This window comes from Apis cerana, linkage group LG16, assembly GCF_029169275.1.
Source record: "Apis cerana isolate GH-2021 linkage group LG16, AcerK_1.0, whole genome shotgun sequence".
Lineage (NCBI taxonomy): Eukaryota > Metazoa > Arthropoda > Insecta > Hymenoptera > Apidae > Apis > Apis cerana.
This window is the reverse complement of record NC_083867.1, coordinates 4,165,494-4,180,911: the sequence shown is the minus strand read 5'-3', so window position 1 is coordinate 4,180,911 and position 15,418 is coordinate 4,165,494. Positions and strand designations below refer to the sequence as shown.

General features: G+C 40.9%; 1 protein-coding gene across 15 annotated transcripts in view; it reads right to left on the bottom strand.

The window, feature by feature from the left end:
• LOC108000242 (homeotic protein antennapedia-like) overlaps positions 1–15,418 on the bottom strand; it is a 171,540-nt gene that overhangs the window by 10,582 nt on the left and 145,540 nt on the right. For 13 of the 15 annotated variants that reach the window (XM_062086467.1, XM_062086458.1, XM_062086461.1 and 10 more), the window contains one exon: positions 9,845–11,474. In XM_062086467.1, the coding sequence (XP_061942451.1) occupies positions 9,845–10,643 (799 nt within the window). In that variant the 5' untranslated portion in view covers positions 10,644–11,474. Of the gene's footprint in view, positions 1–9,844; positions 11,475–11,861; positions 11,883–11,985; positions 12,007–15,418 lie in introns of those variants that run through there. The other 2 variants (XM_062086469.1, XM_062086471.1) reach the window with 2 other exon arrangements.

Genomic DNA, 15,418 nt, shown 5'->3' with positions numbered 1-15,418 from the left:
TCTGCATCCTAGATACGCTTTTTTACCACGATCCTCGTAAACTGTGCGCTTTTAAAAATCCATTAAAATTGAAATTTCTAATATTACCCATTTCTTTGATGCCCGGGATTCGCAAAGAGGAGCACAATCAAGACGGAAATACGTCGTCGTCCCGGTGTTTCAAAACCGCAAAATTGGGTAGCCAATCAAAAGATGGCCGGGGATAAACATAGATCACGGGTTTCATCAAAGAAGCTGATGAGTCGCGCGCGAACGCGCCTCCATTTAGAAGCTTGGGCTTATTAATGTTCATTCGTCAGCCGGTTAATGAAGGTGCCTCCTTAAAGACGGTCTTTGCATGGTCGTCTAACCCAGAAGATCATCAAAGCATTCACGGAATAATGAAACGGTGTTAAGTCACGCTCGAGCTGGCCCGTGCCGATTAGTTTGTGCCTCTTTATCGATAATGCCTCTCGTTGCCTAATTGCGAGTATATCCTGACCACTGGAAAACGATAAATAACAAGTGCCCGTCGCTTTGGATCGATGAAAGACGATTTTCTCCTACGATCGCACACTTCAAAAGTAAATGACCGAGTTCAAGTGCCATTAGAGGATCGTTGAACTTGTCAATGGTCGTTTGTCATTAGTGTCAATTCAAAGATTCAGGCCTCAAAAATATTGCACAAGTGCAGCAACGAGTGGTTACGAGAAAAATTTAAAATAAAATCGACAGAGTTTTGCAATGCCTATAACGATCGTGAGTGCGAGAATAAGTTTTACTAGTTTACTATCCTTGAATTTATCAACGGTCGTTTGTCATTGATGCCAATTAAACTTGAAGCTCGATATAGCCTTAGTGTTAACAAAAATTCAAAACAGGATTTGTAAACTTTTTATTAGAATCAATTACGTCTTGTGTCTATAAAAATATATTGCAATATCATGCAAGCCAATGCCACAGGCGCTAGGAACGAACGTTAGCTCGACCACGAATAACTATTATCCTAATAACAAGGTAGCGCAAGGATATTGCCAATATCCTCTCGAGTTACGTATGCAGCTGTCTGGTTCGAAGTCAATCGATTCCAGCGGCGAAGACTCGAATCTTGATTAGTCTCGTCCGGCCAGTGAATTAGACTTTTTCTCCCTGACCAAGCATGCGGGTTTAATTAAAATATTCGTTCGATACTCGGTCCGATGTGAACGGAAATTTTAATCAACGTGTGTAGATGCAAAAATTATCGAAAACAAATCTATTTCCAACTTGAATAAATGCGAAAAATAAATGTGGAGTAATAATCAAATATAACAGGATGTTGCGCGCGCATCATGAGCACATGCTGACAACATATGACCAATCGTGGAAATAACTTAACCTCTGATTCTAGCGAACAGGTGGACGATGTAGAATAATATATAAAAGTTAGTATTATAAGATTAAATATTCAATTAATTAATATTTCTTTTCTTTTCAAAGAAATATGTCAAGCGTAGAAAGCAATAATTAAAAAAAAAGTCTATTCTCATCTCGAAGAGATAAGAGAAATATCGTAGAATAACGGCCATTCCAAGCTAGAATTAATGGAGTGACAATGCGCGCGCATCGTGGCCACGTGACAAACGTGTACGAACGATAGAAACGACTTAACCTCTGATTCTATAGAAAGAAGTAGAAAATAGGATTCAGAAAGATCACGATCGTCCGTGATTCCATTCGTTTGCAAAATTGTAAACATTTAAATCGATATTCCTCCGTTCTTTTCAAAGGAAGATATGAAACGTAGGAAGCGATATCGAATCCCAAGTCGCGCAAACCGAGTCCTTGGAACGGTGTGAAAGCGTTATCTGAGCGCAAGATCAAATTAATCACCGGTATACATTCTTGCCGGATGAAAAGAATTAAACGGCATTTTCATTGTGCTTCGAACTCGTCGTGGGAAACACGGCTCGCATAGAATGTGCAAGATTTTCTTTATCGTGAAGAGGAAACACTGAACAGCTGGGAGATATATATATATATACAAACAGTAAGTCTCGTAAGTTTGAACAACCGAATCGGTGTCCTTGAACGAAGAGAGTTTTTATTCGATCATGCAGAATGGATCAGGCGAACGAAGTACACGGGTGTAAGGTGCACGTTGAAGAGGTCGATAACAAGAAAAGCTGGCCAGAATCGTCGGTTTATGCTGAACCGGCGTTCTGATGGCGGCGTAGCCGTTGCTCTCTCGCGGACGAAGGTGACTTTAAACGCGGGGCAATAAATTAACGGCGTTGGGTTACGCAAGGATCAAATGTCCCCTGGAGTATGCTCGAGAGATTTATGGGTCTGCCTTCACTGGCGCAGCATGAAGGAACGGAACGGAACAGAACAGAACGTACACAACCGTACGGCTTATTATAGGCTAGTTGCTCCGCTTCTTCGTTTCTCTCTCTCTCTCTCTCTCTCTCTCTCTCTCTCTCTCTCTCTCTCTCTCTCTCTCTCTCTCTCTCTCTCTCTCTCTCTCTCTCTCTCTCTCTCTCTCTCTCTCTCTCTCTCTCTCTCTCTCTCTCTCTCCCCCTTCTTCTTACTCCCGTCTCTGTCTCTCTTCTCTCCGGGACCGACTGGTCTTTCAGACCCGCCGCAGGATACATGCAGGACTTTTCAGATGAACAGCTAGCCGGATGTTGTAACCCGCTAATAAGGCGCGGCCACCACTCGCTGCCCAATTAAGCTAAGCTTTACGTGGCCACCTTAAGGCCAGGCCTTGAAACGTTCTTCGATTAGATACCCTAGATATCCCATTAATTTTATCGCTCGCCCTCTCATGCCCTCCCTATACACCGACTCGCTATACACGAGCCTCCTCCTTGGATTATATGACCGGTCGACGTCGCTGACAGAGGTTCAGATTAATTGCGTGGAATCCGGTGAACCACCTTGGAAAACCTCCGCCGGAACGGTGGGTATGCGTTTCGAAGATTCAACTGTTCTCCCGTTCGATTATCAATTGTATCTTATTCGCACACATTTTTGCTTATTGCGACGAGGACGAGAAAAATCTCGCGGAAAAACGTGACTCGAAATTTTTGAATGGTAGTGTATGCGCATCGAAACGGTCCACGTCTCTTTAATCCGGTACACGTGATCGAACTTCCCCAACTCGCGTCCGTCTGACTCTCTCCATATATTTTAAGCGCGGCAATCCGTCTTGCTTTTTGTATTTCCGTCCTAGGCTGCTTTATGTCACGTTGTTTTCGTTGAACTTTCTTCGCCCCGATGGGGGAGAAGCGTCGCTTTTTGCCCGGCAAAAGAACCGAGATACAGCCTAGCCTCGGCACAGAGGGCGCGCCACGTCAAGCCAACTTTCGTTCGGGAATTTAGCCGGTTGTTTACATAGGGTCGCGAACTTCCTCGATCTTCGATTCCAAAAAGAAATTGTGAGCGTTCTACGTCCTTGATATCTCGATTAACTCTTTATTGATTAAACAAGCGATATATTCGAGCGATTACTGATATTTTAGAAGTGAAAAATGAAACACGTCCAAGGATCGAGAGGGAAGAAAAATTGCAAGCTATTGATCGGAACTACAAAAATTTCGTTTCGTTTCGAACAGCTGGCCACTGGTTTATTCTCGTCCGGGAAACTGGCGTGTATGTATGTATGTATGTATCGCGAAGTGTCCTAAGCTTGGAACGGCCACCTGGGCCAAGAAGTCTCGGTAAAGGACGAGGGAAAAAGGAATTCAACAGAAGTCGCCGGTGGAATAAGAAGAATGTCAAGTCGACTGACACTCATAGAGGGGGCTTAGAAGCCCCTGAGGAGAGTATCTGATAGAAGGCCTTCTTCCCTCTTCTCCTTTTTTTTTTCCGCTCGTCTTCCGTCCGTAGACGAACAGACAGAACAGGACAAGGAGACGGAGAGTCTGAAAGGCCGAAGGAGAGTCTAGAGATAATGAGCAAGAATGGGCCGTCTCAACGTGTGCATTTGTATTCCGAGGTTATCACTGTCCTACTTTGTCTAAAATCAAATCCCTCTTTTTATTTACACCTGTTCACGGAGTTCAAGTCGTGGAGACACGAAAATTTGCCTCATCTTTTAAACATCTGGTAATAAATAGTTTTGCTTTAGATACGTCTTTGCGTAAATTTACCGCACAAGTTTTCCTCCGTCAAAACGAGGAGAAATAAAATACGAATATTAATATATTAAACGACTAATAAATTGTTAGGTTTATCCAGAAAGATTTTCACCGAGAGATACCTAATTTATAATTCATAGGCTCCGAGGAACGAATCTTGAAAATTTTCTCAAAACATTTCCATGTATAATTTCTTCCGCGTGAAAAGATATTGGATTCAGCCCTTTTTCGCCCCAATTTCCCCAAATTTAATTGCGTTCAGCTCGAACAGAGAAGCGTATCCGAGCCATACCGGGGGATCGTCCATGGTTGTCTCGGGAGTTCATGGCGGCGGCCCAAAAAGCAAACGGACATAGGATTTCTGTGGATCCATCCATCATCGTCACCGTCCCTACGCCCTCCTCCACGCTACTCCACTTCCTCCCTCTCTCGCTCGCTTTCTCCTTTTCTGCCTTCCGACCTCACGTCATTTCCTCGACGCTCCTCCTTTCTTGTCTCGTCTGGGTTCCATCTCTTTTTGAATATCTCACGAAGCCGCCATCGTTTCGGACACCAATCCCTCTTTCTCTCTTGGTGTTTGACGCTATGCTTGTTGAATTTCCGTAGATTAAAATTGTACGTCTGCCATATGGTATCTAGGGAGTTTTTTTTTTAAACGTTTCCACCGTGTCGATAAAAAAGAATTATAGGTTTGTTATTTTTCTTTTATCGAATGGCAAAAGATTGAAATTAATTTCAAATTATTTATAGATTTATCTTGACAACTATTCTAAATAAATTATTATCAACACGGAGTAATATTTTTAAGAATATTCCCCCAGAGAATTATTTTTCATTTTCAATCTCCAAAAACACACCCGTTAATCTCCAGCATATATTTTCGCGAGATAATCGCAGCCACGTGCCCGAACGAAGAAACGGTACCCGCTCTATAAATCTGCGCCCTCGATATAACCATATAAAAAAAAAAAATCGAATCGGCCATTTTAATTCCTCATTACGCGTACGGGTTATTGGCCATTCACGTAGACATTTCGCGCGATTAATTCGACTGCAAATGCGGTTTCTTCGCCGCGGTACACTTTGTTCGTCCGCTAAGCATTCGTGTCAGTACCCGGATTACATAAGAAATGTGGCGCTCGTGTACACACGTACTACACACGTGTGCGCGATAACGGAAGCCTCACACAGCCCTGTGCACAACTGCACCGCCGTGTATTGCTCGTACGCGAGGGGGGAAATGAGAAGAGGGAGAGAGGGGGGTGGCGGAGTCGGAGGAACTCGATATCATAAATCTTTTCGTGCAAAAGGATCGCAATTATCTTATGCATTAAAAGCATCGCGAGTGTCGATAGGCGCGCTCTCTCTGTCTCGTTATTTCTCTCTCTCTCTCTCTCACTCACCATCGAAAGGCGAATTCACACGGAATGTAGATGGCGCTCGACTACCAGGGGCGCAATATCGATAATTACTACCAACGTCCGTCATCCCGGTTGAATATCTTTCTGGAATTTAAATTCTCGATCCCGTATATTGTGTATCGTTGCTGAGATCCGGCGAACGTAATTTTGCGAATTATAATATGATTCGTCGCGTGTCAATCCTTTACGACGATAATTATTCTCTTCGAAATAATTAATTCTCGATGGCGGGCGAAATTTTTTTTATACGAGATCTCAAAGTGTTATTGGTAATTTCCGTTTTTCTAAAAGTTTTGAATTTGGCGCCAAAATGTTAAACACAACTCGTACGTTTATTTATGTTATCTATACGCAATCTATCTTATCGAAATTTCGTTTGGAGCTCGATTAAAAACGATCGACAACTTTTCCAAAACTTTCTTTCTTTTACTCGAGATGCGAAATAAACGTCACGGTGGTTGGAACGTTTGAATTGTAACGTCACTTCGCGTGAAGTTACATTTCATGGGTCCTGGCTACGCAAGAAATATTACGTGTATTTTTTTCGTATGATAATGCGTCTCGCAGGATATAAACCTCTTTCGAGATAGCAACGCCTACGAACGCCGTCGTTTCAGTTGTTACATCGCAATTACGATGGTCGAAACCCGCGTGCCCGCGTTAACTTTGATGTTCCTTTCTCTTCCATCAAGCTAATTAGCTCGATCACGGACCGCGGTTGTAACCGCGGCAGGATTGGTTCTAATTTTATCCGCTCGGCGAATCAATTAAAAAAGAAAAAATGCTAATCAATGGATGGTTTGCGCGGTAACACGCGAGATACGCGAATGAACAATTATCGAAGTTCAGTGTCGGTGCATCCGCCTCCTCGAATTAAACAGTGTACGAAAACATGCTTTGCGGCCGTTTAATCGTTAACGAAATCTTTCACTCTGCATGTTTACGTCGCGTTAATGTGTTTCGTGCAAAAATGTTGAATATGATGTAGGGGGAAGTCGCGAGAAATCTTATAATCTTACGAGTGTACTTTATATTCTTTTCTCTTCTTTGCACGAGAATCTTCCCATTTCTATTTGCTGCAGTCGTAATTTTCTTAATCTTTCGAGAAAAATTCGAAAATCATCGAAATTTCGGTTTTCGAAAAGATATTCTTATAAGAAAAACAAGGAAAAGAGAAAAAAATATGGATCATTTATAAAAAAGAAGAATATTTGTTTTAGTCGTTGAATAATCTATATATAACATCGAAAATCATTCGAATCTATATACGAATCTATTTTCTTCTTCGTGGTTTCTAACATATATCATTTCGAAAACCAATAAAGACGATAAAACTTTAATTTATCTATCTCTTAAATTCACATATTCCATGATACTTTGTTACACGTTATATTTACATAATATATAATAAAATATCTCCAATATAACTTTAAACTTTCAATTAATACTATGTGTATATTACAGATCGAGAAATTGTCACATCTTCCGACGCGTATCGACTTTTCGAAAACAAAGAAATACGTAATAATATATAATGTTGCGCAATAGTGTGCGCAATAGTATTCTATTCGACAGGTGGCTCGAGCACGGTTCGAAGACATTTAACGAAAATCTTCGCTGCGGCGAACCAAAGGCTGGCCAAAAAGGCCACAAGAGGCTTTCACATTCGAAAATCGTGCAGGTTAGTATGGGATTTCGTGATGTTCGGCAATAAACGACACTGAATGCGCACTCGAATGCCTGGTGGGGTTTCGCTAGCCAACTATGTCGGAATTTCCTAACCTATGTAACGCAAATGTCCCGCGTAAGGTGCCAGGGAATCTCGACGCGGTTTCACCGGGCAAATGCCCGGGAGAGCCACCTGCATCTATAAAATTGAGCCATGCATTATTCATGGAGTCGTGGTTATAGCGCGCTTAGCTCGACTGGTGTGTTTTGCAACGTGGAAAGAAAACGAGCAGCCACCAGCCGCGAATGGATGGTTAGATAAATTGATATGAGGTTTATATCGTGATTGGTAGGCCTGTAAGGGTAAATCGAGTGGCGAGGCTAATGGGCAGTGTTAACCACGGAAGAGCGAACGGTCGAGGAAAATCGTAGATTTTAGTATCGAGACAAGATCTGTTTGTTGGTGAACGATCCTTATTACGATCCGCGAGAACCGATTGAATTTCTCGAATGGATAAATGCAGAGAATTTCTGGGATGATTTGTTGAACGATATATATTCCTCGTGGAAAGATGGCGTGAAATTCATTTTTCATGTGGTGTGGATGACTTTTATTCGTCTGTAAAAAGACACGTGATGGAATAGAAATCGATACGGTTGCTAAATAAAATACGAGAAACGATATTGGACTTCGGCTAAAGAAAGACGTAAACGTGCCGACATCTGTGAGCAGATTCTGGCACTCGATCCTCTTTCTTCTTTGACTGGCAACGAAGTATATGGAAGTCTTGTCACTCCTGAACTATTTATCGGCGAAACTGACTGATGCGAGTACTTACAAGCTTTCGATATGAACCGAGAGATGGTTTCATTAAAACACGTCCTTTGACTATAGTCAAAATAATAAGATATATAGGAAATCAAACTATTACTCTTGTTCGGAAGTGTTAAATAAGAAAGATTTATCGATATAAAAAGTTTATAAAGGCACCAAAAAATTCAAATCTTGAAAACTCGTCACTGAAAAATTTACGGAGTATTCATTATTAAAAAAATTCAGATTTCGAGACTCACTTATTCATCGACAAAGAATTCACAACCGTCACAAAATTTATCTACTTCTCGATTCGAAGAACAGTCGATACTCGCGCAAAGTTCGAGAAGAAACTGAAGGCAGAAAGAAACAAAGGATGATGCAGAAAGACCGACCTTGCAAAGTTAAAACGTTTTCTCAGATTTGGAGGACGAAGAGGAAAGGGTAAGAGAAATAAGAGCAAATAGAACCTGCGCTTACCCAACTCAGGACAGATACCTCAGGGTTAAGGAGGCTATTATCACTTCGTTATTGCCGTCATAAATTTTCAACTCGTTATACCGAAAATTACGCCTGCGATTCTTCGCAGTCACGGTCGGCCCGAGAAAATTTCAGTAAACCTTTCTTGCGTTGCAATCTCGTCTGCATTTGAAGAAGCAGGTGGTGGTCCACCTGGGATCCTAAGAATATATATTGCGTTCAATTCGTCAACGATTGAAAAGACCACGAATTTTGTTTAGAGAAATGAAATTTATCTTGTTTGAAGTTAAACCAGCGGTTCTCAACCTACGGAGATTTCAGATGATACAAGTTTTTCGTACGTGCAAGGACCGAAAAAGATATTTTTTCTATTCATTTATAACAATTTTTTTAATATAATTCTTAATGAATACAGTTCTTAAAGAATTCACGACTACATCTTTTTAGGCTCTCAAAAAATTGGAAAAATTCTAGGATACTATTATATGCTCATTCCTCCAGTCAAATGATTCAAAAGATTCGTGCATAAAAAAATAAAACTCTCTTCAAAGGATTGTAAGTACGAAATTTTGCTGTAGATATAAACAATTTAAAATTTAAATTTTAAAAATCTAAGTGTAAAATTATTTACAGGGTATTTCCTGCGCAAGAATCGCCTGTTTCTCGTTCAGAAACATTCCCGTTTAGCAGGACACGCAAAGGTGAAAACAAGTGAGGTAACTAGTTCAAAGTATAGCAGAAACGAGCGGGCGCGCGTTATCACGGGAATAAAAGTGGATGAGCCTCTGCCAAGCTGTGGAGCCAATGCGGACACGCAGCCAGGAACGGAGAACTTTTATGGGGAGGTAATGCAAGTATGTGTGCCCGTGTGGTGAAACCAACGAGAGAGCTGAAAGGTCAGGGCAATAAATAACTCGGGATGTCGGTATACCTAGAAACTGGAGACATTATGCCAATCTTGGCTTACGAACCCGTACGAATGTGGTCTAGTTTTACCCGCTGTTGCATAAATCTGAAAGCGGCCGACTACCTACCTGCCTCCTCTCTAGAAATCTTTTGCTTTCTACCAACAACCTTTTGATAGGCGCGGGAAAAAGCCTTGAGCCTATTTTCGACACCCGCCTCACGTATTATTCCTCTCTTCCAGGCAAACGATTTTACTACAATTTTACAACTTTGTGACCGTTATTCGCTTCTGCGCGTTGATAACCAACTTCCAAAAATCTTTCTCAAGAAATCCTTCCCCTGAACCAATGATACACAAGCAGCTCGACGAGCAGCTTCAAGAGACAGGAAAGCTTCCTAACCCCGCGATCAACGATGCCGGAGCAGATTGCAGATTTTCTGAAATTCCATCTTACCGAATTGACTTCTCATCCACGGGTACAGCGGGCTCGGCAGGTTGGCGCTGGCCGCGCCCTGAGGCGCGGCCTGTTGTTGCTGACTAAGCGGCGACGTGACCACCCCTTGGTGTTGCTGAGCTTGCGGCTGCTGTTGCGGGTGCATGCCGGGCTGCGACTGCTGCGAGGCCGCCTGCGACTGCTGCTGCTGCTGGTACATCATGTGCTGCTGCTGCGCCTGGAGATGCTGCTGCTGTTGCGACTGGTGCTGGCTCTGCTGTGGCTGCATGTGGGGGTGTTGCGTGTGCATTTGGTGGTGCATCTGCGACTCGACCAGAGGCGGGCTGTCCGGTCCATCGAGCACGCTACCCTGGTGATCGACCGCGGCCGCCTGAAGCTTGCAACTCGCGTACACGATCGGGGTGGACGGATGCCCGTTAGGGGTCGGCGTGTGCCCCATGTGGCCCATGCCGGGGCTGGGCGACGTCGACCTGTACCCACCCATCCCGTCCATGCTCCCGTGGTCCTGCTGGTGCTGATAATACGTCGCGTTACGCATGTCCATCCGATTGTAGGGCGGAAACCTCGGATAAGGCATATCTTGCTGACTGCCCGCCGCCCCATAATGGTGGCCGGGCACGCCCTGGCGCAGGAGGCTGGGGTCGCACGGGTCGCCGGCCTGCTGGGACTGTTGCTGCACCGACTGCGTTTGCTGGGGCACCTGGACGGCCGCACCGTAGTGCTGCTGATGCTGATGCGGGTGTTCCACCCCGCCATTACGCAGGTCCGGGATGTACGAATTCGCGAAGTACGAACTCATGCTACTGTCCCACCTGGCCCACCTTCTGATTCCACCTCGCTCCCTTTTTTTTCTCTTTTTTCCTTTTCCTTTTTTCCCCTGTTATGTTATTCGCCACACTCTTCTCCTCTCCCTGCCCTTCCCTTCGAGTGTCTTTCACCTTTGATTCGATCGGGATTCGCTCCTCTTTCCCCCCCCTGACCACTCGCTCGGTTTTTCTCTTTCTCTTTCGTCTCCCTCGGTTTTGTTACTTGTAGGCTTTCTTTTTTTTCTTTTTTTATTTATATTCCTCTTTTGTACTCGAGTAACGGACACACTGCGACACACGTCCTTACGTATACATGGGTAATTTTTTTTTTTTCCTTTTTTTCTTTTTTTTTCTATCTACACGCGAAACATCACCAGCGCGACTCCTCCCCTCCACAACACACTCTCGTACAACACTCACACTCGTATCACACCAACATCACCTCGAATCACTTATCGAATCGGCATCGAATTAATTATTTTTCTCTTCTCTTCCTCCTTTTTATCCTCCTTCTCCGTCCCGTTTCGTCCTCCTCTCTTTCCTTCTCCTTCTCCCTCCCGCCTTTTACTTTCTTGCCCGTCTTATCGCACTTACGTTATCCCATTTACGTGAGAAGAAACGAAGAAACTGGAGCACTTAATAGAACCGTGAGTTATGAGAATTGGGACTGTTGGGGGGTGGTTTTAAAACTTGTACACGAGGGGGGTTGTTAAGATGGTAATCAGAGTTCTCCTTCGTTCGTGCGGTATCTTCGTTCAAAACGCCAAGCCGCTCCAGACACGTTCCGTTCCTCTGTCCACCCTGCTAACGAAGTTGTGCCGCACCTGGAACACCGCAAATGCACAATCTCTCGTTAATTCCAGCCGAATCGACGAAACATTTAGTCTTTCCTAATCGATCTATAAATTGAAATTATTAATCGATGTGTTTGAAAGTACGAGAGAGAGAGAAAAAAAAAAAAGAAAAAATAGAACGGGGTGACGTTGATTAAAAATCGAGTCTTTGGAATACTTTTCAAACTATTTATTTATTGCGCTAATAAAAAAAAAAAAATTGTTTTAATCAGAAATTATAATAGAGATCACCCTATGAACGCGCGATTGGCTCTCGAACAAGCCGAATTCAAGTATATAAATATATAAATTTCCCCCGAGAAGTTTTAGAGACACCGTGTATAAGGCCATAAATTACATTTGCACGCGTACACTCACAGTATTCGAATGCATATATTCTCGATCCATCACTTTTATTCTCGCGCATCGAGGAGGAATCAAGTTAATTTATTTACGCGATCTTGTCCAAGAGCCACCACCTGTTTAATCGTGTATCGAGTACCATGTCTACGGACGTTGTTGCGAAGTAACGTTTTAGCGGGCAGTGCGGCCAGCGAAGGCACCGTTTGCCGATCCTTGCCCGACAGACTGAACGGACGGAACGTGCAGTTTGACTCGCCGAGTGAGTGACAGAAGGCGAGGTACACACGTGCTCTCGTCACGGTGACGGCCATCGCCCAGACGCCGAACTAGCGTGGCCCTTGTGCGTGGGCGGGCTAAACGATCGTTAAATTTGGAAAAATTCCCGTGTCATTAACCATCGCGGCTAACCGAACGCCTCGCCGAGATATCCCCTCCCCGCCTCCCTCTCCCCCCTCCTCCTCCTCCGCTCCTAAGTCTACTAATTTTTTGCCGCGCGCCCGCCGCCAACTGGTTAGTAGAATCGTTTATTTCTGTTTTTTTGGGGGGGGGGAGTTTATGACGGTAAATAGAGGACGCGTTCAGGAAGAGCACAGTGGCCTCCTTTGGTTAAAAATGTCCGTTTTCTGGAATTTTATTCTAGTTTTCGGGATACGTTGTAGATGTTATACGTTTGAGAAATTATCTACGGACTTTTTTTATCGTACACGAGTAAGTTGGGAATAGTTATATTGTTTTGAGGAGGATGTTTAGAATTAGATAAGACATTTTTAACTAAGGAGAGCAGAGTATTGTTCAGGATTATTGAGAAGAGGATAGAAAGAAGATGTTTATCGGGCAAATAATTTGGTAATTTTTTTATTATTATTATTAGATTCATTAAATTTCATTTAATCGTAGAATCGATTAAATTTTGCAGAAGTTTAAGAAATTTCGTCTTTATGGGATTCTGAGCTCCACGTGCTGCATTACGGATCGTGCAAGAAATGATGCCATTTCTAAAATCAAAAATAATCAAAATTCATTATTTATATATTTTTAGATATTTCGTATATATATATATAAGTATCTCTTTTCGCTTTTTGATTTACTATTTTCTGCATTTACTTCGTTATTATCGTTTATAGAAAAAAATGTTTCAGATAAATGTTGAATAGTTTAAAAAAGAGTATATTCAGGCATTATTAACGTTTTTGTAGGGGTAAGTTTGATTTCTTAAATGGAATTATATGTATTTTAACGCAGTAATCGATGCAGTTTGACATTTTTTATAAAAAAGTATTGAAGCACTTATAGCAAAAAACCATTAGTTTAGCGGATATTTAATTATATTTAATTATCTCCTAAACTAGTAATTTTTAGATATTTATGGTCTAGTAATTTTTTATAGAGAATAGGGAGTTGCATCAATTAATTTATCAAAAAATATGGAGTTCCGTATAAAAAAACTAAATTGATTCTCATAGCTTCTTTATGCTTCCTCCTACGAAAAAGTTAATGATACGATAATGTAGCCCGTTTGAAACCATTCAATCTTGTATTTGAAACTTTTTCAATATCATTAAAAATAAAAGAAATATTCGACATAATAGAGTTAAAAGGTAAGTATGTGAAAGATAATTATCTCTAGATTCCAAGAATTTCGAAAATTCCACGAATTTGACGTCATTTCCAAGAACTGTCGAAATTCTGAGAAAAAATTTTCGAACAAGCTCCTATCAACTTGTGTTCTCCTAATACAAAATCAAATTTTTGGCCGAAAATTATTTTCATTTAAGAATTTCGATATTAATCATTTTTGTTAAATATCTCGTTTGTTTTTCATAATGTTAAAAAATGTTTCGAATAAAAGTTGAATGGTTTCGAAAGGGCTATATCTTACTGCTTTCAACTTTTTTATATAGGTGACTTCATAAAAAAGTTATCAAGTTCAATTTCATTTTTTTAAATGGAATTATATATTTTTTGATGCATCAGTGGATGTATTTTGGCATTCTTTATAAAAAAGTATTAAGGTACTTATAGCAAAAAACTATTAGTTTAGAAGATATTTAATTATATATAATTATCTTCTAAACTGATTTATTAATATTAATACTTTTTTCATAGAAAATATAAAATCCATTAATGTATCAAACATGACTCCCTCAAAACTATACAACTTTCATCTAAAATATTTTTAACTACGAACAATAATAATGCCGTAAATTAAGATCGTAATATTAATTTTTAAAAAAAATCAATTTTAAATTCGCAAAATAAAAAGTATATAAAATTTCATACTTAAAATTAAAATATTGAAGAAATGATATGTCTGTAAAAAATAAAAAATAAAAAATAAAAAAAAAGTAAGTATAAAAGAGGTAAGTAAGATTTCACGTGCAACTTCTTCTTAGATTATATTCTCTAAATAAAAAACCGGTCGAAAAATGCAGTCGAAAATGTTCGTAGAATTTGATGTTCAGAAAATTCGATAAAAATTACACGTGCCACCTCTTTTTAATTATATTCTTTTTTCTTATTACAAAATCGTAAATTTGATGTTCTCTAAAAATTCGGCTTTTTGTATTAAGAGAATATAGTTTTTTAGAATATTTTCAAGAATAAAAATTTTTATTAAATCCTATATACTTACCTATACTTACCTGAAATACTTACCTTTTTCAACTGCGATTCTACAGTGGTATTATTCTTTTCTTTTTTGTTTTTTTTTTTTTTTTTTCAGTTTCCTTACATCTAATAATACTTACCTTCGTTAAATACTTACCAATAAAAATAGGACATGTATGATATGACATAGGAATCTAGAAATATATTTAAAAATTATGCACAAGAATATAAATAAGTAACATATAAAATATAGATAGACTCTCTATAGAAAATTTAAATTATATACAATCGTATTATTAATCTTCTCGATCAGAGATCTTCTATACCGACTGTCCATCAATCGACTAGTACCTGAAGTTAACCGTTTCACTTTTTGCACAATACATACCAATTTGTCGATCTTTATAAATATTCAATCATTTAAAATCGAATCGCCTGGAATATGCAAACGAAGTATCTCGTCTACTGCCAAAAAATCCTGGCAAAAAAATTATCCAAATAATTCCTAATTCCAACCGGGAAAAAACACGGTTACAGCATTACAAATTGGTCAGAAGCGTGCAAGGGAATCGAATGTGTTCGTTCGTCGATTCGATCGTGATAAAAGTTAAAAAAAAAAAAGAAAAAAAGAAATCGCGATTCGAAACGAGAGAATAGAATGTACGGCATTGCGGGCAGCACGGTGGTCGTGTTGGTAATGGTAGCGAGCACGACGGTTGAGAGGAGGTGGGGGCGAGTGTACGACGGATCGAACAGGAGTGGGGGGTATACGGAGGTGGAGGGCGGCAGGTTGAAGGGCTCGGGTGGAGGTGGGGCCCTTGGGAGTTTGCTGTACATGGGAATGGGTCGGACGCGGGACGATCGCGATTAACATTCCGGCCGCTAGCTCGCTGTTCGCGCGGCGCTTTCATTAATTCCAGCGTATTGATTCCCCGGATTGATGAATGGCCGCCGATAGCGATTCC